Source organism: Gallus gallus, chromosome 14 (assembly GCF_016699485.2).
Source record: "Gallus gallus isolate bGalGal1 chromosome 14, bGalGal1.mat.broiler.GRCg7b, whole genome shotgun sequence".
In the NCBI taxonomy this organism is placed as follows: domain Eukaryota; kingdom Metazoa; phylum Chordata; class Aves; order Galliformes; family Phasianidae; genus Gallus; species Gallus gallus.
In genome coordinates this window covers 7,285,720-7,313,293 of record NC_052545.1, presented here as the reverse complement: position 1 = coordinate 7,313,293, position 27,574 = coordinate 7,285,720, and the positions used below count along the sequence as shown (strand labels likewise).

At 44.5% G+C, this 27,574-nt stretch overlaps 3 protein-coding genes and 1 non-coding gene across 8 annotated transcripts; 2 read left to right on the top strand and 2 right to left on the bottom strand.

The window, feature by feature from the left end:
- Positions 1–51: 51 nt before the first annotated feature.
- Positions 52–14,798, bottom strand: IL4R (interleukin 4 receptor). Of its 3 annotated transcripts, none has more exons than XM_015294507.4 (10): positions 14,754–14,798; positions 10,259–10,354; positions 7,150–7,291; positions 6,200–6,351; positions 5,020–5,174; positions 4,295–4,451; positions 3,704–3,803; positions 3,033–3,102; positions 2,822–2,898; positions 52–2,722 (listed from the first exon to the last, which is right to left on the bottom strand). In XM_015294507.4, the coding sequence occupies exons 2-10, from the start codon at positions 10,323–10,325 to the stop codon at positions 652–654; spliced, it is 2,991 nt and encodes a 996-aa protein (XP_015149993.2). In that variant the 5' UTR covers positions 10,326–10,354; positions 14,754–14,798; the 3' UTR covers positions 52–651. The 3 variants fall into 3 exon arrangements, with proteins under 3 accessions (XP_015149993.2, XP_015149992.2, XP_414885.5); XM_015294506.4 differs by having other exon boundaries at positions 14,553–14,773; XM_414885.8 differs by having other exon boundaries at positions 14,565–14,773.
- Positions 14,799–14,930: 132 nt separating this feature from the next.
- On the top strand, positions 14,931–21,108 carry NSMCE1 (NSE1 homolog, SMC5-SMC6 complex component). The gene is made up of 8 exons (XM_414884.8): positions 14,931–15,086; positions 16,087–16,230; positions 17,063–17,184; positions 17,755–17,832; positions 18,400–18,546; positions 19,506–19,622; positions 20,300–20,420; positions 20,862–21,108. The coding sequence occupies exons 2-8, from the start codon at positions 16,113–16,115 to the stop codon at positions 20,927–20,929; spliced, it is 771 nt and encodes a 256-aa protein (XP_414884.1). The 5' UTR covers positions 14,931–15,086; positions 16,087–16,112; the 3' UTR covers positions 20,930–21,108.
- On the top strand, positions 15,374–15,480 carry MIR6548 (microRNA 6548). Its single transcript, NR_105414.2, has one exon. It is a non-coding gene; the product is annotated as a microRNA 6548 (primary transcript).
- Positions 16,412–27,537, bottom strand: KDM8 (lysine demethylase 8). Of its 3 annotated transcripts, XM_004945278.5 has the most exons (8): positions 27,076–27,537; positions 26,787–26,953; positions 25,281–25,413; positions 24,305–24,346; positions 23,333–23,482; positions 22,463–22,555; positions 16,756–16,859; positions 16,412–16,632 (listed from the first exon to the last, which is right to left on the bottom strand). In XM_004945278.5, exons 1-7 carry the CDS (start codon positions 27,529–27,531, stop codon positions 16,764–16,766), a joined length of 1,137 nt encoding a protein of 378 aa, XP_004945335.2. In that variant the 5' UTR covers positions 27,532–27,537; the 3' UTR covers positions 16,412–16,632; positions 16,756–16,763. The 3 variants fall into 3 exon arrangements, with proteins under 3 accessions (XP_004945335.2, XP_025010992.2, XP_414883.4); XM_025155224.3 differs by lacking the exons at positions 16,412–16,632; positions 16,756–16,859 and adding an exon at positions 19,161–21,612; XM_414883.8 differs by lacking the exons at positions 16,412–16,632; positions 16,756–16,859 and adding an exon at positions 22,062–22,373.
- Positions 27,538–27,574: the final 37 nt, after the last annotated feature.

Genomic DNA, 27,574 nt, shown 5'->3' with positions numbered 1-27,574 from the left:
ATAAAATACCTGCTGACCTCTAAAGTAATAAACTGAGCATCAATAATGTGATTTCTTTAGACCAAAGGATGGTAATCTTTATTGCAGATCTTGATTGAGCAAATATAGGAACATACCACATTCTGGTGCCACGTACACAGGACGTCCCCTGTAAATAAGTATTTGAATGTGCGATGCAATCAGTGCAAATCAGTCACTTCCTCTTAGAGGCCCCTTCCAACCCAAACCACTCTATGATCCTATCTCAGCTCCAGGTGCATCAGCACTGTCTGTATCACCCCTCGTGCTTCCCAAGCAACACACAGAACCAGAGCAACAAGCGCAGGAGCCGTGCTGAATAAGAACTCCAGCTTGATGCATCTCCTGCTCACTTTCAGAGAACAATCGCAACCAGAGAAACTTTAGCACTGGCTCTGCCTCCCTGAGAGTGCAGTAGCTCCATTTGTTAGCTGCTAGCCCCTTCTGTACCCAGGGGTCTGCCTCATACACCAGCTGCCAGTCCAGCAGCAGGCATAAGCATTACAACCCAGTGAATCCACGTCTGAATCGTAGTAGCTGTCACTGTAGGCAGAACTGGAATAACAAAGCACTGTATCAATTTGCCTTACAGTTTATTTCCAAAGGCTCGTTTGGTTGTCCTGGCAAACACGACTAGACAACCTTCATGTAACAGCTGTCCTCCTGGGCAAGAGCCTGTAAAAGTTCAACTTTTTTCTCATTCTTCCTGTTGTTTTCCCTTAATAGTTCTGATGGTCTTTTTTTAACTGCAGGTGCCAGTCCAGAATTGTCACTGGGAGTGGTGTGAGAATCAGAAAGATGAGGGTTGTCCACAAAAAGAGCAGCTGACAACTTGTCTGAGACCAAAAGCTCCAGGGGCTCTTCGGCAGTTTTTAAGGTTAGCCCAATGCCGTCCAGTGATGCTTCCAGTAAGTTAGCCGCTGAGCAGCTACACCTTCTGTTTACCACCTCCTTATTTTCCCCTGCGTTTCCAAACTTCCTCAAATGGTCGTGTGGGGCACGCTGGAAGTCAGTACTTACTCTGTCACTGCTGCTCCCTTGCACTCCTTCACCACAACAGTTAGAGTCATTATGTTTTGTTTCCTTTATAGCTCTCTCTCCGTTAAAATCTTGACAGCTCAGGTCCAAGAAATGCAACAGTTGTTTGTCTCTGCTGATGTTTTCATCTTTGGTATCACTTAACAGCTCATGAGAGCTGACAATCAAAAGGCTGTCATCACTACTACTGTGTGTGACTTTCTCACTAGAGCCTACACCTGGGGCAATGCCAGAATCAAAGTCCTGCACAATCAAACACTCATGGCCATCTACCTTCTGGTCAGGCCCACGGGTTATGTTATCTGGAGATGTTTCTTCCAGGTTGTTGTACAAAAGATGAACTAAGGGTTCATACAGTGACTTTGAGATAACCTCACTGCTACTGTCAAAGTGTGCAGCACTACATTTAACTGCAGCGTCAAAAGGTTTATAGCCAGATGGCTGAGGTCCAGCAGGGCAAGAAAGCACACTGCCTTCCTTTTGAAGATTTTGGTACACTGCTTGCTTACAAGTTTCCTCCTCCGGTGGGAAAGCTGGAACTCCATTGTTTGCACGTGCCTCTGAAGACTGGGTTAAAGACGGTAACAAGCATATATTTTCAAAGTGCATATTCAAGCTACTGTTAGCCACAGACTGAGACATTAAGGCATCAAAGCTCTTGTATGCAGAGCTACAGGGCTCCACAGATGGAGACGTAAGGGTGTCCAAGCTCTTGTATGCAGAGCCACAGGGCTCCACAGATGGAGATACTAAGGCATCAAAGCTCCTGTATGCAGAGCCACAGGGCTCCACAGATGGAGACATAAGGGTGTCCAAGCTCTTGTATACAGAGCCACAAGGCTCCACAGATGGAGACATCACAGCATGAAAGCTCTTGTATGCAGAGCCACAGGGCTCCACAGAAGGAGATATGAGAGTATCAGAGCTCTTGTATGCAGGGCTGCTTATTCTGTCAAAGGCTGGTTTATTTAGAGATTCCCAAATAAGTACAGATGAATCGTGCTGACTTTCAGAACTGCACAGCAAAAGGCTTTGTTGAAGCTTACAGGGACTATCTCTTGCATCCAGAGAAGCAGAATTTGTGCTGGAGCTCCGATAGCCAGATTCCAAGGATTCTTCTGACTGTGCTGACTTCCTGCTGGTTGTACTGCAATTGTACTCATCCTGAGAGGCTTCAGTAAAAGGAGAGACTCCATGAGAAATACCAGGTGACCGCTGACTCTGGACTGCACTTTCTTCTGAATTTTTTTGAGAAGGATTTTCTGACTCAAGTTTCTGAAAGGTTTCACTCATAATGATGTCTGGGTCTCTATCATCTTGCATGCTTTTTTCATCTGCCAAGAGCTCCATGAACATGTCAGCTAGTGCATCATTGTGTTCAGCGTGCTCCCTCAGCGTGCTGACACTGCACTCACAAGGCTCAAATACGGTGATCTGGTCGCTGGTCTTTTCCTGGTTCTCAGCCTCAACGTCTGTTAAACGTTCACAGATTTCTATAGACTCTTCAACAAGAACGGTCTCAGGGGTTAAAACTGCATTAATGCCTTTTGGAAACCACTCTCCAGGCTTGCTGCAGCAACTGCAACATTTCTCAACGTTTCTGATGTTATCTTTTTCCTTGAAGTTTTGGCTTGACAAACTTTGAGCCAGGCAGCTTTTGCAACTTCTGTTTTTGGAAATAAAAAGGACAGAATGTTTATGTAAGAGAAAAACATTTCATACTGTGAAGCAGAGGTTCTCCCCTCACCCCATTTATCTTACTTACGTTTGCTTTTCCATATGACTCGGCTTTGAATCATAGAAAGGGAACTTCATTTCATCAATATAGCTCAAGACTGAAAACTAAGAAAACAGAGAAGTTTTAGGACACACGAAATGTTTTTAGTATTTCCCACACTAGCCAGACAAGAGCATGGAATAAGTGCTCTATTTCTGGTGATCAGGAAAAGGTATATCATGCAAAGCCCTTACATTACCTTGACATTTTTTACAACCAAATGGCTCTTTGCTGGGTTTGGGATTTGATCCCACCATTCTTTCTTCATCCTGCAAGGCAAGAATGAAAACTGTTTGCTTTAACTGCATTTTGGCTTCATCAGTATATACTTCCTGCTGCTGCAGTACAGATTGCTAAGAAGGAGAGAAGAGCAGAAGAAGGAAGTGCTTGTTCTGCACATCTCCAAAAGCTGCTTTTCATAAACATATTTGCACTAACTTTATGTTTTGTGACTGTGGTTGCATAGAGCAGTCATACAAGTTCTTCCAATCACCCTTAAAGTGACATGTGAAACAGATGGGCTCCCACTTTCATATTGCCACTAAAAATGTAAAAAGAAATACACATATTTAGCCTTCATTACTGGAACTCCAGAAAAGACTGGGATTCAAAAACTAACAGAACCATAACTGCAGCCTGTTTTAATGCTGCAATAAGCCCATTCTAGTGAGATTAGTAAAAAATGCTCATTATCTTTTCAGAAAGTGACAGAGTGCAGCAGATCGATGTTTAAAAGATGTTTGCTCACAGAGTTTGAGATTAAGTTGCAAAGGAAAATCCTGTACTACTAAATGTTCAGCTAAGCAATGGCAATACTGTTATCTGTGCAAAGTGCTAGTCTCTAAAACCCACAAACAGTATGATACCTACTTGGTAAAACAGAAATAGCAAATTACAGCTACTGCCATGATCAGGATGCAAGATATAGGAACAGCCATGTGCAGAATGTCTTCAGGTGTCACTTGGTAATCTGTTAAATAAACATATTTACATACGTGTGTGCATATACACATACTGACAATACCAAACCCAACACCAAAATAACGCTACTGTAGAGGACGTAAAATAAAGCCTTTGCAGATAAGCAGCAGAACACGCACAGCTACCAGTGGCAATAGCACGTGTCATACCTGGAGGTCTATGCAGACCCTTCAGTTACCTACTGCCAGTGGTGTAGGAACTGGGATAGCCACGTGTACGGTGAAGCCATTTGTTGGCCCTCATAAACAAACCCATCACGGAGTCCCTGGAACGGAACTGTAGTGCAGCTGTGCTTCTTGCCCTCTCAGCTGCTCTTAAATATTATTTTTAGAGCCTCACCCCTCTAACGGTGGAAGTACTGCTGAATTTTCCACTTGATTATCTCTTGCTCACTTATAGCCACTTGCTTTAATTGTTGTTGTTATTTTAAAGTTTAAATGTCTCTTCTTCTACCAGGCTGTGGTTAGTTGTAATACTTACCATAGTGAAATTCAACTCCATCACTCCAGTCACTCCAGTAGGCTGGATAGTCTGTATAGTTACACCGTATAATTGCAACGTAATCGTAGCCTCTCTGCAAGGAGCTTGTGGTGATTTCAAAGCTTTTTGCCTGATAGTTAATTGATGTCACAGTAGCCTGAAAAGAAGGTAAGACAGTAAGAGTTCACTGATTTCAGTCTGGGGATTATATATTATATTGTGGCACTAATTAGATGCCAACTGTGTTGTCCATTTCTGTGAGCTTTCAAAAATGAGCAAGTGAATGACTGTACACATTATCTGCTACGTGCTGTTGTACTGCATGAAGGGGTCATATTTGTGAGTGCCATCACACACGTTCTTCCCAGGGCAGAATAAGCCCTGCCCTAAAATGCTGCAGAGATCAGGAGGGTGCCTGAAACACCTCAAGTGCTCCACAGTGTCACAAATTGCCTCCAGCTTCCAGACGTCAGGTAACAGAAGCACTGTATTTTCAGTCTCTGTCCTGCCTACTGTGAGCAGCCGGGTCAGGAAAGTTTCAGTCCTTTAAGGCCTTGTTTGAACTGACTTGGGAATGAGACCAACAGAAAGTGCATGCTCAGGAGCACCACAGGGCTTGCCCTCACTGGCTCTTACACCATTGTTCATGAAACAGATTCAAAGCCCTTCAAGATGTTTAGACCTTGAAGCTCCAGAGATAGAAAATGAGACCAGCTGTCTCTTACCTTTTCTGGTTGCTGCTTGCTCCAGTATTTTACTTCATAGATGACTGGCTGTCCAAAAAGCATGGATGAAGCAGCATAGCTCTCCTCCCAGCTCAAATTGAAATTACCATTTTCATTTTTCTCAACGGCAAGATTTTTGGGAGTTCTGGGCTTAACTGTACATTAAAAAAAAAGTACAATTAGGGAGAACATGAACTTCTACATGATGATGTGAAGAGACATGATAATGTGAAGAGAAGCAGAGACAAAAAAAACATTCACCAGAGGCCAAAACGTCAGAGTCGATGCATTTCAGGCCTTCTCACTAAGCTCTGCAAGGATACAGAGGCCAGAACAGCACAGCTGTGAGGTATTCATCAACAAGCACTGCAAATCCAGGCTGGCTGCACAAACTTCCAATTCTACTTTCGGCGCCCTGAGTGCAACTTCCAACCTGAAGAAGCAGTAACAGTCTGTGCCCTCACAATAACATGCTGTGCCCTGTGCTGGGCGTACAGCTTCTGACCACCTTGCAGTCAGACTGCCCTGCCTACCCGTGTCTTAGAAACTGATGCAGCCTCCTGCTTATTCTGCTGGTGAGTCCCAGCGACATCAGGTAGGAAAGAAATCAGATCATCACTGCAGATGAACGCCAGCCCAAGGCAAGTGAATGATTTCCGAGTGTTTGAGTTGACAGTGTTACAAACACTTATTGGCTTAAACAAACTAGGTGTGGACAGAGAAATAGGAACTGTATCTATGCTTTGTCCCGTGAAAGAGCAGGGTCATTAACCTTTTATCAGAGGATAACAGAGACGGGAATGAAAGAATTTCAGTAGGGAGGGCTTAGTGTTCTAGAAACTGGAAGTAGTGCCTTCCTCTTCATCCTTCAATTCTACAGCAACAAGTGAACTTCTCTAAATACACACACAAGCTCCCAAACTGTGGATGGCTGGCAGCTGAGATAGTAAAGCTAGCGGAAGAACCATTCTGCTTGCCCCATTTCCTGTACTCTGTCCTTAAGAATCTACCCCAGAATCAGGTTTCTAAGCCAAATGCAGCTCTCATTTAAGCCAGCATTACAAATTTCACATTTTCACTTCTACTAAGAAAAAACTCTTCTGGTAGCATTAATGAAGAGTTGCTAGGACTGCAAAGCCTGAAACTAAACATCCTGGTGACAAAATAAACAGTTTCTTACCAACTTGGGCTGGTGTAACACTGGAATTCCACATACTGGTGCCATTGAACTGTAGAGCTAGGATATAGGTGAGACCTGATACGAAATAATCAGGATATATTGTGCAAGTGCACATGGAACTCTCTTCTCCGTTCTCAGGGACACACACATTTCTGAAAAACAGGCAGGAAATTTGATGAGTGTTCACACAGCATGGCAGGCTACTTCTTGGAAGTGTGGAATCGAGCTTACCCGTGTGTGGAGCCAGTCAAATCTGATACAGGCAAGCTCAGTTTGTAGAAACGTTTAGTCCAGACAAGTCCAAAACGAAGCCAAGTCCCTCACAACTCCCAAACCTCCATCCTCCCCCAACCACCCCTTGGTGTTGCACTAATGAAAAGCTAAGAACTGATCTAGAGAAGAAAAGTTAACCCTCAAAGCAGCCTTCATCACACTCCACCTCTGAAGGAGTGCATTGGACTGATGCCCTACTAGTCTGGGAAGCCATTCCCTCTAGTCCTGTCACTAGTCACCCGAGAGAAGAGGTTGACCCCCAGCTCACTACAACCTCCCTTCAGGTAGTTATAGAGAGCAATAAGGTCTCCCCTGAGCTTTCTCTTCTCTAGACTGAACAATCCCAGCTCCTTCAGCCGCTCTTCATAAGGTCTGTGCTCCAGACCCCTCGCCAGCTTTGTTGCTCTCCTCTGGACCTGATGAGACCACCACCGCTCCTACAAGCACTACTTGGCAAACACTCTGTACCAAGAATGCAGAGAGGTTTGTAAATGAGTAGTCCACTGAGCAGAGCATAATGTTAATTGCAAAACACATCTTCCTCCTGGCAATGAGGACAGCCCTGACTACATCTTGTCCCAGGCACCCATGGCAAAGGGATGGAATCACAGCTAGTAATGGCTATAGAATATATAAAGTTCCAATGACAACAAAGGAAAATCTTATTGAGCACTCACCTGGGAGGAAAAAGTTCCTTCCTGTAGTAGAGCAGGAAGTCTTTGGAGCAGTTCAACTGTTCAGGCACCTTCCAGTGACAAACCAGCTTTTCGGCATAGTCAGTAAAGCATGCAAATTCCTGTATGTGTTCTGTAGCCATAACTAGGAAAAGCAGCACGTAATGAGATGCATGGAAATCAGAAGAATAAATTGAACTAAACAGAAACATTGTAAAAAAATTAAATTCAAAAGGCAAAATGCAGACACGTAATAGTCAGACCAAGCTCACTGCCTACATGCCTGAACTTGTGCTTTATCTACAATGGTTTTAAGCTTCCTAAGCTCACACCTTCTGCCTCCCTTGAGCAGTTCCTCACTGCAGATCTAACTTTTCTCTCCCTCAATTTCCCTGTTAAAATTCGCAGTAGCTTTGGTTAGTTTTCAGAATCCTTTCAGTTGGGATTTTTCCTGGAATTTCTTTACTTGAGCTGCCAGAAGCTTTCTGTTGACAATTATACAAGGGCCATATAAATACATCATTTGGTTTCTCTGCAGTACGTAAACATTCCTGCTCACATGGCCCAGCACATTGCAAACTCTCCATTCTCACCATTTACACTGAGAATTTAAAAGTAGTTAACTATTTAAACTAGTTATCAACAATTCACATCCTGTAAGGCCCTTCAGCTACCGCAGGGCTTATCTCAATGGTGCCCATTTCAGATTATTTCTCCAGAGCAAAAGATTTTCTTTTCATAAGTACCCAATTTGATTCTATTCCTCCAATGTTTCTCCTTTGCTGCGGTTCCTTTATGTCATGTTTTCTGATGCAACTTATGCACACTTTGATACGGTACAGTATCTGCAAATGCAATACATATGATGGTCAGTTTCCCTTTGGGGTGCACTGACACACCACATATAACAGTATCTACCACTGCACCCCTGTGGTACTTCAATAAAAACCCGACTCAAAGAAACAATCATTTACCACTGCCTGCATGTGGTCTCTCACACTCATTTCAGACGTGCATCACTTTCATTTGCCTTTCTACACAGCCTCCCATAAAACTTTGTTAACAAGGAATCCTGGATCACTGGAGTGAACTCAGAAATGTTAATGAAGCACATTTAGGCAAACGAGGATGTACAGCATTGCCAAAGAACCATTCGTTAGTGAAAATCATGATAGAAGTTGTCTGATACATCAACTGGTATAAGCCTAGAGCTGCTGGCTGCAGCTTGTGGTTTCACTGCTGTTCAGTATTTAGAAAGTGTTTTCCATAAGATAAATATCTCGCTCCAGTAACTAATCTATGAGAGCTATCACTCATATCCTCCCTGCAAGGCAGCACCACATTTGCTTGCTCTTGTTCTGAATGGTCCACGGTTCTTCAAAAGCAAACAAAACCAAAGGAAAACAACAAAAAACACCAAATGTGCACCAATGGGACAAAAGCAAAAATAATTCTAACTGCAGCAAGTTGAAGGCTCAGCATCTGCACTGCTACAATAGTAACACTGCTCATTTATTTCAAACAAAAACCACTATTTACCCCGTTGCTGTTTACAGTTTGTTGCCCTATATACTTCTACTGTTTGTGTCTTTCTTACTCCCACTTTAGGATGGATTTCTGAAAGAAATGCTAACATTCTAGTCCCTTTAAAAGATGAATTTTATCATAAAGTCCAAGAACACCTGAATTAAATGAAGCTGCATTAAGCTGATTAGCAGCTTTATCTTGCCTCTCAGGGCCCTCGTGGATTCCCAGCACTCTGGATTATTTTCTGTACTCTCATCCTGTGACCTTTTCCCTTTCCTCATCTCTGGTACAAAGGTTTTGTTTTTGTTTTGTTTTTTTTTTTTTTTTAAAGAGATTCATCTCTGAGAATTTCCTTTTGCAACCACATTCCATCAAGAGTTTGTCTTCAGTTCATGCAGGTAGAAAAGGGAACTGAAACACTGGATTTCTTTTTTAATCCTCGACTGGAATACCACGATGAAAGAACTTAAAACATCCATTAACCAGGAGGTGGACACCTGTGAAATTAAACCTTGATAACTTACAGCAGATCTACCTAGATGAGATGACATAGAAGATGTACTCTCACAAACCCTCATCCTTCTCATTAATTCAAACTGTAAGATCCCCCCCAGCACTAGGAGCATGTCTGAACTCATTGCATGTAAGAAAATTGCTAAGAAATCTCATTTGTTGGACAGGCTATTGCTTATTTTAACTATTTTTGTTGGCTTTTTAAAACAAGCACCCCCGACCCCCCTCCCCCCCCCCAAAAAAAAACCTTGCAGATTTTTGTGACACAACTTAAAAGCTACAGAAAGTAAAAGGTAAGGCTCATTTTCCAAAGAATAAAGGTGCACTGTCAGAAAAACATGACTTTCTAAGCTGTTTTATCATGAACTTCTCTCTATTATGAGCTTCATAAAATAGCCATTAGCACACAAGCAGCATTAAGACTTAAGGCAGCTGCACATCTTGCCAGACCAATAAAGGTGCAGTGAAGAACACACACCACCACATGCAGTCAGCTGTCCCTGCACAGGCACAGGGCAGAGCACACAATGTCTGACAGTGCCCTCCAAATCTGTCCAAATTCAGCCAACTCAGTCTTCCAACTTTGCACACTGGAGAACACAGACCAACAGATGCCTGTTGGTGGCAGATCTATTTGCTCCTGCTTTTTTCCCCATAGGTCTCTGCAGGTCTGCTGCTGCTGAGTGCACATGGCAAGCAGTGGCAGCTATAAAAGCAAACAAGAGATTCCCACAAGATTTGTACAGAGATGTTGCTGGGTCACTGCCAGGCATCCTGTTTGCAACACAGTACTCGGAATAGAACAGATAATGGGGAAGCAGAGAGCTGACTTTCCAAGCAATCAGTTTCTCCTCATTGCAAATTCCTATTTTTTTTCTTGCCTGCATGGAAAAGGTCAATAAAACAAAAAGATCTAAGACTTTATTCTAGTACATGGATACTTCTAGCACTTAAGTATGCAGATTTTATACTATTTAATATTAATAGTGTTGCCTGCTAGCTATTCCTAGTCATGAGAAAATGCTGGTAGAAAAACTTAAGTATAATAATCCAAGAACATTAATAGGTGTACCTTCCATTGTCAGATATGAAAAGAGAAGGATCCACAGGGTATGCAGCGCAGGAAATCTTGTCATCATTTTCACTCTTCGCTCAGAAGGGCGAGATCCTGTAACAAGATAACAATATTATAAGCTCACATCAGTCCCAATTAAAGTAAGGGCACTGTTCTTCTCTGCTGCTTTGCTGGATGTTAGGATTCGTATCCCTGCAATGCCCAATCCCCCAAAAACCTGCTCTGTGAGAAGTGCAGGGGAATAAAGCCAATACAAATGAGCTGCAAGTGCACAAAGCACAAGGAAACCCCGCTGTGGCATAACCTTTTTAAGTAATTAGCTGAGACATTATTTGATGACCTTTTGGAAGCACGCATGTGGATGCCATATACACCTAAGAACGCAGAGCCCAGGGCACGTTACCAAAACCGTATTCCCTCAAATAACTCATCTCAAAAACGGGGAGGATTCTGAAGTGCAGCTGCTTTCTGCTCGCCGTCAGCCAGAATAAACACAGGGGGGCAATACCAACAGAATGTTGATGTCTTCAAAATACGTAACAGTACAAGTACTTGTATAGTGAATCACTGCTTTGGTACGGCAGTCAGCCCTGGGATAACCAGCTTAGAACCCAGCTTGTGGTGCTGATCAGCAGAGGGACTGAACTTCTATTCCCACACGTGTAATTGATCACTCTTTAATACAAGCTTCTGAAGCTTTCGTTCTTACAGGTCCAGAGATAAGAACAGTGAGTGAAAACAGAACATCAGAATGGAAACTGTTTTGAGGTCTTATCGGCAGCAATTACAGCTCATCCAGTAAAAGACGACCAGCTTCAAAAGCAAGTTTCCCATAAATACTCAAGAAAGCTATTACTCAAGAACAGATCCTTCCACATTTGGGAATAGAAAATGTGACTGAGTACAGCAATAACATTTTGGAAAAAGAACACAAATGGTTTTGCAGCTGCTTGGGAGAAGAAATAAAGAGCAGATGACTGCAGCACAAGGCATTGTTCTCCTTTTCCTCTTCCTCCTGTCCTTTTCAGGAGAGGACACGTTTGCTTTCCGGTCCATTGTTAAGTAATAAGAAGCCCTTATAACTCTGGCAAAGAATCCTTTAACACATAAGCATATATGAATCCACAGATGGCAGCAAAAAAAGTCCTTCCCTTGTAGGAAAAAATGCTCTGTGTATGTTGATAAAAATGGAATTAATCCACAGCTTTGATGAAACAGTAACAAAACAGACTATAAAGCCAACACAAAGGGAGAAAATCCAAAAGTGACCTTTCAACACCTGCCAGCCCTTAAGATTTCATGTCAGATAATGACATCAAAAGGTCAACCTTCATAAAACATGCAACACATACAGAGAATACCAAGTACACAGCAAACCTACTGATCTCAATATATATGAGGAAATAAGGTATAAGAGGCTTAAGCGGCTTTCCCAAAAGCTAAAAAGATTTGCATTGGGGATGGAAGCAGCTTTGTTTCCGTGCTGGGATCAGCAGGTCAGATCATCCCTGTCTGCTGGGGGGAGGGAAAAGAAAAAAAGGAGAAAAAGATGTGATTGAAAAGATTTCATTTAATATCTAGAAACGCAGTAATTTTGGCTATAGGCCTTTAAGTAACTTAAGGTCATCTTTAATCCACAGGTGTAATTTGCAAAGCTTGTGCTCAAAGGGTAACGTGTGCATAGCAGACCAATGATGGTCATTTTGACCTAAGGCTGCTCAATTTACCTTTACTGCCATTGGACAGAGCCATCTCCTATTTTAAAGCTTATTAAAGTAAAGCCTGTCTTATTTCTCTTGGTTTAATATGCTGGCCATCACTGCTGCCAGCATGAGATCAACCATACAGAGCAACATTCATCACCTGGTTCTGTATAAAAATGTGAGAAGAAAAGAAAGTTTGGAATCAATTCATCTTATTCTTTTCTACATGCCAATACAGAGCAGCAGAGCCACAGGAACGTAACACCAAACACCAGCTCTTGGATATGCGACGTGACCATGGAACGCAATGCACAACGTGTATGTGTGGTGAGAAGCGTTGTGCCCCCGATGTGTGATTTAAGCTGGGGGTTCTGCATTCCAATATATTTTCTTATCATAGAATTGCTCAGGTTGGTAAAGACCTTCAAGATCATCAAGTCCAACTGCAACCAATGGGAAAGACAAAACCTTGCAACCTAACCTGCAACCCACAGCAGGGAGCTGAATGCAATGGGTCAACCCCTGCTCAGAGGGAAAGCCCACGGTGGCTGGGCTTAACTCCATAGCTAAGTGACTCAGGAGCTGAGATGGATTTGGGGAAAAGGAAGTAATGGAGACAACAGAAGAAAACAAAGGGCACAACAACACCCTGAATGGAATGCTGAGGAAAGTCACAGAGTTTTAGGCTTGGAAGGGACCTCTGAAGACCACTGAGACCAACCCCTGCTAAAGCAGTTCCTACAGCAGGTCACACAGGCAGGCATCCAGGTGGGTCTTGAACATCTCCAGAGAAGGAAAATCCACCACCTCTCTGGGCCACCTGTTCAGCACGCCGTCACTCTCACAGTGAATCAGTTCTTCCTTGTGTTAGTATGCAAATTCTTGTGTTCCAGTTTGTGCCCGTTGCCCCGTGCTCTGTTGCTGCGCACCACTGAAAGGAGTCCACCCCCGCTGCCTTGATTCCTGCACTTCAGGTGTTTATAAACAATGATGAGATCCCCTTTCAGCCTTCTCTTCCCTGAGCTGAACAGCCCCAGGTCTCCCAGCCCTCCCCCAGTACTGGAGATGCTGCAGGCCCCTTGTCATCCCCCCGGCACTCTGCTGGCATCCATCCAGGAGATCCCTGCCTTTCTTCAAGCGGGGAGCCGAGAACTGGGCACAGCATCAGAACAGCTCAGAGCAGAATGCAGTGCTGCCCTCGTAATTTACAGCAAAGTAAATCCGACTTTAAGCTCTAGGGAAGGAACTGAGAGAGGCTGTGAAGTTTCTGCCTTTTGGATACCTCTAAAGCCACAGGACGCAGGGCTGGGCACTCTGCTCTGGGCAGCCCCGATGAAGTGGGGTGTACCAGATGAACCCAGAGGTCCTGACCACCCTCAACCATTCCGTGAGTGGAACCCACCCTTCCCAGACAGCTTTCTGAGCAGCAGCAACGAAAACATAGAATCATAGAATTGCTCAGGTTGGAAAAGACCTTAAAGATCATCGAGTCCAACCACGACCTAACCATAGTACCCTAACTCAAACAATCATGTCCCTGAGCACCACATCCGAACAGTTTTTACACACATCCAGGGACGGTGAGTCAACCACCTCTCTGGGGAGCCTATACCATGCGCTTAACAACCCTTTCTGCAAAGAAGTTTTTCCTAATATCCAACCTAAACTTATCCTGGCGCAATTTAAGGCCATTTTCTCTCATCCTGTCACCAGTGAGAAAAGACTGCTCTCGCTGTAAGCACCTTTCAGATATTGGAAGAGCAATAAGGTCTCCCCTCAGCCTCCTTTTCTCCAGATTGAACAGCCCCAGTCACATCACTTGGCCTCTGCAAGGGAAGAGGTCACCAAACAGGGAAACAGGGAATCCACGCAGGCTGCGAGTGGGAGCTCGGCTCACACACGTGTTTAGTTCCCTGCAGCCCTTTACACGCGCGTCACTCAAACTTGCCCATGAAACCGAGCATGGTGGAAACTCATCAGGGAACACAGCCAGGGAAACTCCAGCAGGAAGGGAGTCGGGGCTCAGCTCCCGGAGCCGCTCACCCTGCTCTACCCATTCTGCCATCTGGTTTCAAGACTACCGTAAACTGGCCTCAAGCGCTCTGAATACGTCCACACCGGGGATAGCTGTTAAAGAATGAAATCCGCGTTTCAGGAAAAGCTCGTTCACCGTTTCCGAGCAATTTTACAGCGGCAAATCCCCCGAACGCGTCCGAAGAACGTCGCTCAGTGACAGCGCTCAGCGCGGGACCCCCCGCAGCCCGGCGGGACCCCCCGCAGCCCCGGCCCGCTCAGCCCGAAGGGAGCGGCACCGCCGCGGGGCACTGAGAGGCCGCTCTGCCGGAACGCCCCGCGGGACGGAACTCCGCGAGCGATGAGGGAACGCCAACAGCGGTTACACGCAACGCGGACACGCAGGGCTTCTCCGAGCGGCTCCAACTCCACCGTCACGGGCAGCGCCGAGCGCGGAAACGCGGAACCACCGCCCCGGGACGGGTACCGACGGTACGGACGGGCACGCACCGAACGCGCCGCCGGACGCCCGCACGAACTCATCGCCCGCCGCAGCGAGGGAGACCCGACCCGACCTGCCGCCCTACCCGCTCCGCTCGGATCAGCGTCCACCGCCCGCGAAGCCCCTTCCGTCCCGCGGCGCTCCGTCTTCGCAACTCCCGCAGCGGGCGCCGAGCGGCCGAGAGCAAACGGCAGCCCCGCACGGACCGCGGGCGGGCGGAGCCGGGCCCCGCAAGAGGGCCCCACGACTCCAAACCCGAAGCGAACCTCCTCACCCGGCCCTTCTTCCGCTGCCGGGCTTGGCAGGACCCCTCCTCTCCGTTCCGTCGAGCTCGTGCACCGCCCCCGCCACTCCCCGCCCCGCCCCGCCCCTCGCGCCCGGCACAGCAGCGGCCGCAAGGGGGCGCCATCACAGCGCTCGGCTGCAGGGCACAGCGCGCCGCTGCTGAGCTGAGCTGATCGATGGCAGGAGGCCGCGGCGATCGCTGAGCTGATCGCTGGAGCCCGTGCGCTCTTTGAAAGGCGGGCAGGCGAGAGATCTTCCGGTGGGTCTTCACGTCTGCCCTGGAGCTGCCGCCCAGAACGCGGAGCCGGCGGCGCGCAGTGCTGTAAGGGCGAGAGGTTGAGGGGTGCGGGGGGGCAGCGGGCGGCGGCGCTCCGACCTCGCGCGGCCTCAGAGCTCCGTGCGCGCGGGGCCTTCGCGCCTCGGCGCGGAGCGGAGCTCCCCGGTTCGGTCCGTTCGTGGGCCCCGCCGTGTGGAGGTGTGTGGAGCTTTGTTCGTCTCCTCGGTCAGGGAATGCCTTGAGATGGTGTTACTTCGGTCTGACGCTGTTCCCCAGCAGGCGCTGGGAAACTCAGCTACAAAACGCTGTTTTTAAATACCGCCATCGCCATTAGCAGTGCATTTTTTGGCAGCGATGAACAACAGCTGCGTGCCATGCCTGTAAATCCATACCAGCAGAGGTGCCCCGCTGTTGCTGTCACCACTGCTGAAACGCACCATCAGCGCCTCTCTGTGCCACAGCCACTGCTTGGTCTGCAGCAATGGTCACCCGGCATCCAGGAATGGCAGTGGGTGCCATTTTTTTCTGCACGGAGGAATTCGGTTCCACTTTTTTCTTCACCCACACCTCCATGTCAGATGTCATTATGTCAGAGTGCCCCTCTGCTGCCGTCTGCCACACAGCAACAACATGGAATGGGATGTTGGTGGGAAGGTTCAACCTCTGCTGCCATCCCACCAACAGCCGCCTCTGATGTCGTGGGCTGACATAATAGAATAGGAGGCATTACTTTTGGAGCAGCCCTCATATGAAGGATTTTCTGTCCTAAGTGAGACATTAGACAGTGTGCTTGGATATGTGGCAAAAGGCAGCTGACGCAGAGCTGTGCAGAGTGTTCTGCAGATTAAAAGCATTAAGGAAAATCAGTTGGACTTCTTTTGCATCCTTCTCTTTGAACACCGCTCACCGTCTGTGTTTGGAGAACAACCCGAGGGATCTGCTTTTTGCCCATAGTACTTAGGGAGTTTAACTGAAATGCTGTGTGTGCTCAGAATGTACGCTGTTAATCTGCACGTGCATTAATGGCAGTTGATGTGTTTTGCAGCATTTGAAGCCTGCAGGAACACCGCAATGGCAGCTCAGATGTCCGACGCTCATCGACGGTTCTTGCAGGTCCTGATGTCACATGGGATCATGGAGGGAGCAGAGGCTAGGAAATTACACAGGTGCTGCTGTGAGATCAGTAAAGGTGGGTCTTTCTTCTGGAAGGAAATGTGGGGAGATGGGAGAACTGTTTTTTTCTCATGGTGCAACTTGTAAATACATTTCTGAAAAGTAACGCTAGCTAAAAAAACTTCAGCACGATCCAAAACACTGCAGTGGTGCGAGTTCTGTCTTTCCAAAGAGTGAACAAACAGAGCAAAACAAAACCTAATAACAGCACTTTTATTTTAGCAAAGATGTTTTTTCAGGTGATGTATTCTTAAATAATTGGATACTCAGTGAATGGAGACCACACGACTGTGTCATTTCTCAGCAAGCTTAGGAGCTGGTTTTCAGTAATAACATATTTGAATGAATGGTTTCTGATCCAATCAGTTGGTACAGCTTCCTGAACAAGACCTGTTTTGTAGGAGGAAGCTGTGTGTTCCTGCAAATAGCAAAGGGCGTTCTGAGTCTGGGATTGTAAATTGTACATTTCTAACAGATCATTTTTGATCTACTGAAGCAGCCATTCAGCTCAAAATGTTACAGAAGAGTATTTGTCTGTTACCTTTTGCCTTATCCTTTTCTAGAGCTGTCATTAATTCTCAATGATATTGATTTATGCAGAGTGTTTCGTGCTGGGAGGTGCCAGGCAAAACTTGTTGCATACCACTAGTTTATGGAACAGAAAACCAAGAAACAAGGAATTGGTCGTTGATAAGTTAAAGAAATCAATCACATTGTGTAATTGCTCTTAATGGGCCTGTCAGAATTCTGCCTCAGAAATTGCTAGCAATTTCACCTACTTGAAGCAGATTAAACATAAAAAGGTGTGCTTTTTTTCCCTTCCCTCTGTGTTTCTTTCTTATTTTCAGCCTACTATGCACAAGATAAACTGGATGATTTCGTCAGTACTATCAACAACCAGCTACAGCCTTTGTTCATGCAGATCCGGAAAGGAATGTCTGAAGTTGATGGGAGAACTCATTATGCCTTGGTAGGTATGAGGTGCTGCCATCTCGTGGTTTTAGCTTCTCATAACGAGTACATGGATGGATACACCGCAGAGATTCTGCCATGTGTCTGATGTAACATTGACCATTCTATTATGTGTTCATAAAAGCACAATAAAAGGTGAGTAAACTGGGCAAAAAACTGAACTAGAGCTAAGTGTTATCTTTGGATGTTAGTAAAATTGATCTGTCTAGGGTCCTTCCTTACAGTGTAATACAGCTGCTACATGAGAACGTAGAACAAAGGGCTACATCTGCCAGCATGAGACGTGCCCTTAGCATGTCTTGATTTTGTGTGGGGCTGTTCCACTGTTACGCTGACAGCTGCTGTGCTGTGGAAGCTACTTGTAGAGCAGGGAAGTGGGAAGATAAACTACCAACAGTGTGGGTGTGTGGGAAGGGAACATGGCAGCAAAGCCCATACCAGCATCTGATTTACTTAGCAGGAATAGCCTCTCTCATGGCACTTACAGAAATGACATTTCTTTTAATTTTAAGATGATGTATTCCTTACCCTGGAGGATCTTTTACTTTTTTTTTTTTTTTTTTGGTAGGTGAATATGGCAGAAACTGAAATTACTAAAATGGCATCTGACTATGCAGAAAATGAACTAGAATTGTTCAGAAAAACAGTAAGTATGACTGATACGAGTTAGTAAATAACATCATTTGTGAAGGTACTCTTTTAAAATGCATGGAAATCTGAGATACGTTTCAAGAATTAGTCACCATCTTGCATAACTTAATTGAATTTTATCCTAAATAAATTGGGGCAGGGAGGGAAATGGGAATATATACAAGTAATGGTTCTCTTGAAGGGAATTAGCTTTTTTAAATTCTGCATTCTAATTTTTTTGGAATAAACTAGAAAGAGAGGTTATTTACTGCTCTGGGACAGCTGCTGAAGTGTCATCTAAACTGATACTATTCAGAATCCACTCTGCCATTACTGAGGTAGCACCTATACAGCCATGTCTGCGCAGCAGAGATGGTGTTGTCATGGCACATATTACTACTAGCACATCAGCTCCGCTTTCTGCTCTGTGATAATGTGCAGCAGGAATGTTCCCAATGAGGGAATCTCTGAAAACTGGCAATGTGTGCTTATGTTCAGATGTTGAAAAAGCTATACATTACCATAAGGTGCGTCTATCTAATTGCATAGTCTTTTTAGTAACTGAAAATGTTTCTTTCTATAGATGGACCTAATCATTTTATCAGAAAATGGCTTTGCCTCTTCTACGGATATTTTAAACTCTGCTGACCAACTGAAGACAAAGAAAATGAAGAAAAAGGAAGCAGAACAAGTGTTGAAAATTTTTGTGGATGATAAGTGGCTCTCTGAGGTAACTGCTTTGTCTTTGCAAGTGTTTGTGCTTTAATAAGTCCAGATGTTATCTTCTTATGGATGTGGTGGCAGAAGCTGGAGATGTTCATTAATAGGTGAGGGCAGAAATGGTTTTGTGAGGGCTATGCTTATTGCTCCGGTCAGCTTATTGCTCTTACAGAAAAACTGGTACATCTACAAGCAAAATTCCTTGGGTAGATGCATACATGACAACGTGGTTTCTGTTTCTTCTACCTAAGCTAATGTGTGTATCTCTGTATTACAACACAAAAGGTATTCTCTGTAGAAAACAGGATGGCACGTTTAAAGCTTGGAACAAAAGCTGGGGAAGGCTTTCAGGGCGATCTGTGCTGTCAGTTACATTTAGAATTCCCTCAAAAGCAGTAAGGCCAGACATGTTGAAAACTCCTGAACTGGAAACACAGAGGCTACTCTGCATGTTTTGGAAAAATTGGAGAAATTCAGGTTAGTTTTTACCATATGGAATACTACAATTGCTTACTGAGACAATTGAGACCTGAGTCTCTTTTCTCCTGGCTGTCATCACATCGTAGATTTCCATCCACCCATTTCCTCATATGAGAGAGATTTAGGAGAGATTTTCAAAGATAGCTCAAGTAGTAGCCGCTCAGATTTTGCAGAAAACCAGAAGTTCCACTGATGTGCAAATGAAGGGTCCCCTACGATACCCCTTAAGGAGAACATACTCGCTCATCTGTACCTTTCAAGGTCTGTATTTGTTAAAAGTGTGACTTTTCTTATGGTCCTCTTAGTAAATGAGCTCTGCCTCTTCGAAAGCATTTTGGCTTTGTGTTTTATCAGTGTAAGAATGTTTTTTTCATGATGGCAGAAAAAAAACCCTTTGAATGTCAAGTGCTTGCTAACAGGCGGTGAGAAAGGTCCAAAATGAAGAAAGGAACTAAGGGATATTGCTAATCTCAGTTGTTGTTTCCATAGAGAAATGGGGAATATACTCTGCATACTCGCTGCATAATGGAGATGGAACAATACATTCTCAGCACCTATCCAGATATAGCAAAGAAGTGTAATATCTGTCACAGCCTTGCCATCCAGGTAATGCATCTGATTACCTCAGTATCTGCAAATGGGTTTCTGTCACAGTGGAAGTTTGTGACACTTTCTCTCAAGTATTAGGCAGGCAGTGAAAATTCCAGTCTTGTAATCTGGTAATATTACTCACGTTTATAATGTAATATAACGTAGATAACTGTAATCTTCCATATGACACATATTTGTCTTTGGTTGTGCAATTTTGGTTCAGGAATTGATCACAATGGACTTAAGAATGAAAGTGTATTTATACATAGCTTACTAAGGCACTGTGTGTTGATACCTGGCAAGTTTGCAATTTAGTCTTGCATAAGAGATTGCAACCTGAACTCCTGTTCTAGAACTATTACATTCTCTTGCATCTTGCCCTTGAATCTTTTCTTCCATCTTCTCAGCTAACTTCCTTCCCTAACGTTACTTTTTCCATTGTAATTGCTCTCCTTTACTGCAGCCAAATTGCTCAGCATTTGTCTTTCAAGCTAAATTATGTCCACGTAGGAAAATGGCATTTCCTGGCTTCCAGGAAAATAATTCCTATTATGCTTTGCCAGCCTTGATTTCTGAGTGTCCTTCAACTGTAACTTGTGAATTACTGTTGGGAATAAACTATCGTTTATTTGAAGCCTTTTGTGACAGAAGGGTAGATTAGAAAGCTTTTCTAGTAACACTTCTGATTTCAGAGCCAAGCATGCGAAACCTGTGGAACTGGAATGCATTTACCTTGTGTTGGAAAGTACTTCAAAACTCAGTCTAGACCACGATGTCCTCAGTGTAATGATTTCTGGCCTTATGAGATCCCAGGTACCAAGTAACATCTTTTTAAAAGGTGTAATATTTAAGAATGGACTGTGATATTCAATGGCACTGCCTGAAATTACTTATAATTGTAGCTGAATATCAGATATTTCTGACTTCAGTTGTGTGTTTCTAAGTGAACCATACTCAGCCCTGAAACTGCACAGGTTGTCTTGTGGTCATTAGCAGATCCTGTGCATACTGTTTATAACAGCATTAACATTTTGGAAGACGAGCAGGAACACTAAAACTTTTGGAAATACTGAGTTTCAAAGAAGAGTGCAAACTTGTTTGAGAATTTCTCAATTTAACCAGAGAAATTGGACATTCAGAACAGGAACACAGGAACATGTAAAGAATTGTAAAAATCTGCAAGTCCTACCATATAATCTTTTCTTTTCTTTTTTTTTTTTTTGCATTAACTTTGCTTTTTTCCTTTCTCTGTAGATAGGAGTCGGATAGATTCCCAGTCATCATCAAGAAGAGTAAGCAGAAGAGAGCTTCAGTCTTTGTAGCTTTAGCTGAAGTTAGTAAAATTTGCTTTTAGTGATTTTTATTTTCCCATTCTCTGGCAGAATAGCCAGACTGCACTGTATTCATTAGTAACATTTAACAGTGTACTGTATTTATTTTTTCTAAAGTTTTAATAACCCTACAATAAAACTGGCATTGACCTTCCTGTTTTTCTAGAGAATTATGCCCAGACAGTTTTCTAGGAGGTGGGTTTGTGTATGCAGTTCTCTGTATTTTGGGTTGGGAGTCTCAGTGCACGTTTGTGAACAAAAGACAAATGTTTTTGTTCAGTCCCGAAAGCTGATTTATGCAAATGAATTATTACACAAAGCCTTCCTCAGCCACTGTATTCCATATTTGTATGGTTTCAGTTGCAAAACTGAGAAAGAAACCTGTTATTAGAACCACAGGGCTTGCGAATATTCCTCAGTCAGCTCACCTATAACTTTTTACATGGTTTTCTAGTAGCTGATCACACAGCACTTCAAGGTCTCTGCTAAAACGGTCAGCTGAATCCCTGATCAAGGCCTCGATACAGTCCAAACTTGCAGGTCGTACCATTGCTCATTTTTTGTCTCTTCTTTTGACAGAAGAGTTCATGTCATATGGTGAGGTCATAGGTAGATATATTCAAGAAAAGATGGAATTTTTCCACAGTCAAAACCAGGGACAATTTCAGCTTAATCTATGAAACATAAAAAAAAAAATCTAAGGATGATTTTTTTTCCCAGTTTTTAGAACTGGTACTTCACACTGCTGTTTTCTGTAAAGATGCTTTATCCTTTTAAAAGTGACTTGAAAATGAAACAAGGACTATATGTTGCTAGATACTAGTGTGGAGTGGCATTGTATCTTTTCCTTGTCAGACAGCAGAGTCTGCAGTTCAGCTGACTCTTGATCAAAAGGTAATTAAGCTTTAGATTATTTAATTGCAGTTAACTATGGATTAACTTCAGTTAGTTAGTTTCATTGTCCTTAAACTCAGCTTTTTCCACATAGGAGACAGGTTTTGTGATTTTTTTTCCAGATTATTGAACCTTATGGTGACCCAACAGATGCTCTTTACAAGGAGGTTATATTAGAAACAGCCACAAAAATGAAGTGGTAGCATTTACGCACATTCTTCTACCGAGCTGAAACAAGGAATTTTTATTCATATTTACAGGGTAAAAACAGTCTCATAAGTTTAAATAGAATTCACTTCTAAAGCATACCAGATGCTACTTCTCTTGATCTTTAATTGCTATTACAATACTAATAAACGTTATTCATACTTCAGCGTTATGACCACCAGAAACTGACAGAGAAGCTAATATCAAGAGATCGTATATAGTGCCAGTATTTAACTGGGATAAACAGAACCTGTCCAGGCATCAGAATACAGGACTGAAATGCAACCTTTCTAAAGTTGGGAAATTTTGTTAAGTCAGGATCTTCTACATCAACCTATTTAAAAACAAAAACAAACAGTGTTTACTTAAATACGATTAGATGAACTAACATTACTGAGACTAACATTTCAGATGATTATTTACCTGACTGGTGTTGTGAAGAAGTTGGCTTTCATGCGGGTACAGATTTTCTGAATCTTGTGGTGAACAAAGACGGATATATTTTCTTCCAAATACCTGTATATATTACAATAGATACTTTTAATCTATATTCCAATAACCTATGTTATTGGAAAATGACAAGTTAAGTTAACTAGCAACCAGTCTAATATGCCATACTACGGGCCACAGTTAGCATTTTAGTAGTAAAATACACCTGCTTACTTACAGGTGGCTGCAGTACAGCAGGTGGGGCCTCATAAGGGCAGAGCAGAAGGGGACAATCACCTCCCTTGCCTTGCTGGCCACCCCTCTTCTGATGCAGCCCAGCTTACAGTTGATCTTCTAGGCTGCAAGTGCACACTGCTGGCTCATGTTGAGCTTTTCATCCATGCATATTTGAGGTGCATGTAGTCCATCTCCCCTGCTAAAGCACATTCCCTAGAATATGTTGCACAGGAAAGTGTCTAGGTGGTTTCTGCATATCTCCTGTGAAGGAGACTCCACCACTTTGGGTGGTTTGTTCCAGGGCTCTGTCACCCTCACAGTACTGAAGATTTCTGTTGTGTTCATCTAGAACTTCCTGTGTCCTGGTTTGTGCCTGTTGCACCTTGTCCTGTGGTGGGGCACCACCAAAATGAACCTGGCCCCATCCTCCTGACACTCTTTACATACTTTTAAGCGTTGATAAGATTCCCTGCCAGTCTTCTCCAGGCTGAAGTGTCCGAGGTCATATTCTACATCCTTCAGTTATATGTCAATTTGCCTGCCATCCTTCTCTGTTATATACACGATAAGCATTTTTTTTTCTAGCTATAGCACTAAAGGCTTGCGTAGAGTAAGTAGAGCACAGACCTGGGCTAAAAAATTTTGCTGGGGATCTTGATGAAGAGGTGAGATAGTGCCTGCTGGCCCAAACCACGCGTTAATGGTGATGTCATCTTCTTCCCCTTCCCCCAGGCAGCAGTAGTCAGGGATACTGATATCCTCTTTCAATTCTGGGATCTACTCCATAAAGAAATGAACATTAGAAAGGGTACATACTGACTTGCAAAAAGTGTAGTTTGTAGAAGAGAGTAACAGGGCCTGACACAAAAAACAAATAACCTTCTTGTCCAGCAATGGCAGCTGAAAAGTAGCTGGGTTGCTGGGAATCTGCAGGAAATATCCTCACACTTTCTGTTCTAGCAGATTCTGTTGGAAGGAGGTGGGAGAAAGAAAGGAAAGGGGTTTCTCCTAATTCAGAGACTCTTTGCTTTAGAAGAAACCAGAGAAACTCAGGGAATGGGAGAACTACAAGAATATGTGGGTTTGCTGTTCAAGGAGAAGGTAGTGGTTATCTTCTATACACTAAGCTTGCTTCTTTGATTCTTTTTCATGATCTCCCTCCAATCATAGAATCATTAAGGTTGTAAGAGACTGCTAATATCTCCTGGTGCAACTGTCAACTCATCAGCACCATGCCCACTAACTACATCCCTGAAACCTGATTTCCTCTGGTTACCTGAAATGACATTGCAGAACATGGTGAACATACCAACACTGAAGTTTGTTTCCTGTTCAAACCTCTTCCCTGACTTATGTATCATTTGGAGCAATGCTGCTTTCCAGGTGGTATCCCTGTAAGCAAATGCTACATTGTACCAAAACAGCCCTAAAATACAACATCTTCCCCCGCCCAAAGGCTTTGTTTCCCACTCCTTTCAGCCAAGTAGGAAAACGAAACCTCCCTACGCCCTTCCATCAAGTAGAAATGACATTCTCAGAGATGATTTGTCGTACAGAGGGAGCACTTGACTACAGAAAGAAATACTCATGCAGTTTTACCTGATCAAAAAGCTGGTGCTGGGCAAGGTATCCCACGCTGTTCTGAGATTAAAACATAGGGGAAAAAAAACAAAGCATAGTGACATAGAGGGTAAGACTTGGTCATTTACGTACAGTTAAGTAGAATTTACTTGTAGGTAAGATCCATTTACAGTCTACTATTTCAGAGTACTTGAATTGCTTCAATAGTTGACTACTATAAGGAGTCTTCTGAAAAATATTTATTTCTGTTCTGAAATTGTAAGAGTGTGGATAGATCCCCACAATTAACAAACCATCTAGCTTAAGGTACTGGTAGAAACATAGCAATAATGATACAGAGTTGCACCAGTTCTTCAGTTGCCAGTTCTATGACAATACTCTCAGTGCTGTAGCTAGGCCCTGCTGGTACACAGACTTGTTCACCTCTGCTCCCCACAGTCACCTTGATATTCCATTCCAGGCTGTACCATAGACTCATCTGTAATGGCACACGGTCCCTCTTGCTAGAAGACTTAAACAGAAATAAAGCCCCATATCCTCAGGTGTGAAAGTAAACAGCTGTTCGACAGCCAATCACCATTTTAATTTTCTGCTGGTACACATGAATTTGGGTCCTGCCAATAGATCTCACCAAGCAGTTTAATAACTGTGAGGAACAATGCTGCTGGCTAAGGAGGAAAATTAATTCCCTCATCTTTGAACTTCACCATTCAGGCTTTTGATGCAAAAGATATCTATTCCTCAAATTTCAGCTGTTGTACATTTGATTGTACATGAAAACACAATCTAGCTGTTGCTGCAGTAACTATTTGTTAGCTTCAGATCTTGCAAATGTCAAACTTTTTAATTCAGTGCTATGCTTATAGCATAACTTCACCCTTAGGATCACTTCCAAGCATATTTATGCTAACCAACTCCAACTAGGCAAGAATTCTGTACCAGTAGCTGCTGCTGTTTTTGGAAATGAGAAAATATATACGTGAAAGTAACAGACCTCATTCACAATATACTGGTTGATGAAGTCATTGACAGTCATGAGCTTCTGAGACCATTCCTCATCTGTGTACCGGGAACCCAACTCCACGGGCACTGTGCGGCACCCAGCGACTTGACGCACGTAGTCCACGCTGAAACAGAAGCAGTCCCATCACACTTTGTTAATTCTCTTCTTACTAATTCTGAATGTGAGCAGGACAATCGACCAAAACCAACCTCCGAGAGTAACAGAACTCTACTAATGTGAGTTTCTTTCCTCTAAAACCAACCAAGCAAAGAGAAAAGTCAGCAGAAAAGGACCCAACCAGTAAGAAAACAAGTGGTCAGTTCTGTACGTACACTATGCTACATCTATCTTGCTCTGCTTCAAAACCTCGTTTATCTCAATTAATTATTGAGTGAAGAAGATTTAAGCTGTTAGCCTCTCTTGACTATTGACAGCCAAACTTATATCCGCTTGCTACCAAGTTTGCTAAATAAGACACTGTAACTTTGTCACCATTAATGCTAGATCAGCTGTCAGTGCCAAATTCTAGCATGCAGGTGCCAGTACTATCCACCCTGGCAAAAGTCAGAGGAGTTCCCCTGAAGAGTAATCCATATCCCTTCATTTACCATGATTAGAAGCTATACTAACAAGTTCTTCATTGTAAGTGTCTGAAGAATGGAGTGCCTCGGCTGCAAAAAAAGATTAAAACATCTCTAAAATAATAAGACTATATAACGCATATATGAATATACAACTAAAGGTATATTTTATATGATGGTACATAGAAAATATATAATAACAATAATCTACTTTCAACTAACATAGACTTTATTCTTGACTGTGGAATGCAAGAATGTAAGCAACTCCTCAGACTACACCTGAGTGTTCTGTTCCCTTCAGAAAGGGATCATGAGCTTTATCTGACAAATATTTCATTCTCAGTGGAAATGCTGGCACCACTGCCCACATCAAACCAGCACCACAATACTGTTATCGCTCCTGAACACAGCTGTCTGAAACTCAATGCTCAAAAACTGCTACTCGGCAAAGATCACACTTGTGAATGAAAAGCCAGTTATATTTATTCATGCTTACTCTGAGATGTAAAAATCACTGAGTATTGAGTGTCTGATGGAGGTCAACCCACTGGAAACGTGAGTAAATCTGCTGGTACAATTGGCAATTTCTACTTGCCTCTGGCTTCCAGCTAAGTAAAACAAAGCAAAGGGAGCATGCCAGCATTCCATCATCCCCTGTATGGACGGGCTGGGTACAACAGCCAGGATCTGACTGCCCTGGGACATGGCAGCCCCTGCAGTATGAAGCTCTTAAGAGATCTGTGCCTTCCAGCATCTACAAGGACACGTTCACAGAGCAGAGGAAGAGGCTCTCAATGCACATCGCTCCGGATGTCACCCATCTATGGAGGTGTCCGCTGCATTATGAGCACTGCAATAGCTGACACAAAACCGATCCTCGCCCTCGTTAGGACACGGAACAAGCACTTATGCTCACCTCCACTTCTTCATGCAGGGCCAGTGGTCAATAATCCCCTCCAAGACGACGGGCTTCTGTGGAATCAGGTAGCGGTCTCTGAAGTGCTCCAGCGAGGGGCAGCGCTCGTGTGGCACCGTATCCTCGGGCCGTACAACCGGCGCCGGGGGGGACTCAGTCCGCGCCCTCTGTAACAGAACGCCGCCGTGGAACCGCCGTCCGCCCCTCACGGTCCCGGCGGCGGCCACCGAGGAGCCCCGCGGGAAGGGCGGGCCGAGCGGAAAGCAGAGCCCGGGCGGCCCGGCGGTACCTTGGCGCTGCTCGGGGCCGCGCCGCGCCGGTCGGCACGGGGCAGGTGCGCCTGCAGGAGGCGGACGAGACGGGCGAGGACGTTGTCCTGCACGGAGGCGCCCATCAGCAGCCCCATGTCGCACAGCCGGGCGGCGGGCGCCAGCGGGCGGCGGGCGGCGACTTCGGCCAGCGCGCCGAAGAGGCAACCGTAGGCGTAGACCTGCCGCCAGGCCTTGCTGACGTCCCGCCACGGCCCCGCGTTCAGCTTCTCCCAGGCGTAGTCGCGGAGGACGTCGCCCAACCGCCGCAGCGCCGCCTCGCACGGCGGAGCCGCCTCGTAAAGCAGCGCGCGAGCGCGGAGCAGCAGCGGCGGGACGCACTCATCCACCTCTCCGCTCAGCGCCAGGCTCAGCTCCTCCTCGGAGCCGGGCAGCAGCGCTCGCGCCTCCGCCCACAGCCCTGAAGCGCCCGCCATGGCCTCGCGGCTCCGCCGCGCTGCCGGGCATGCGCGGCGCGGC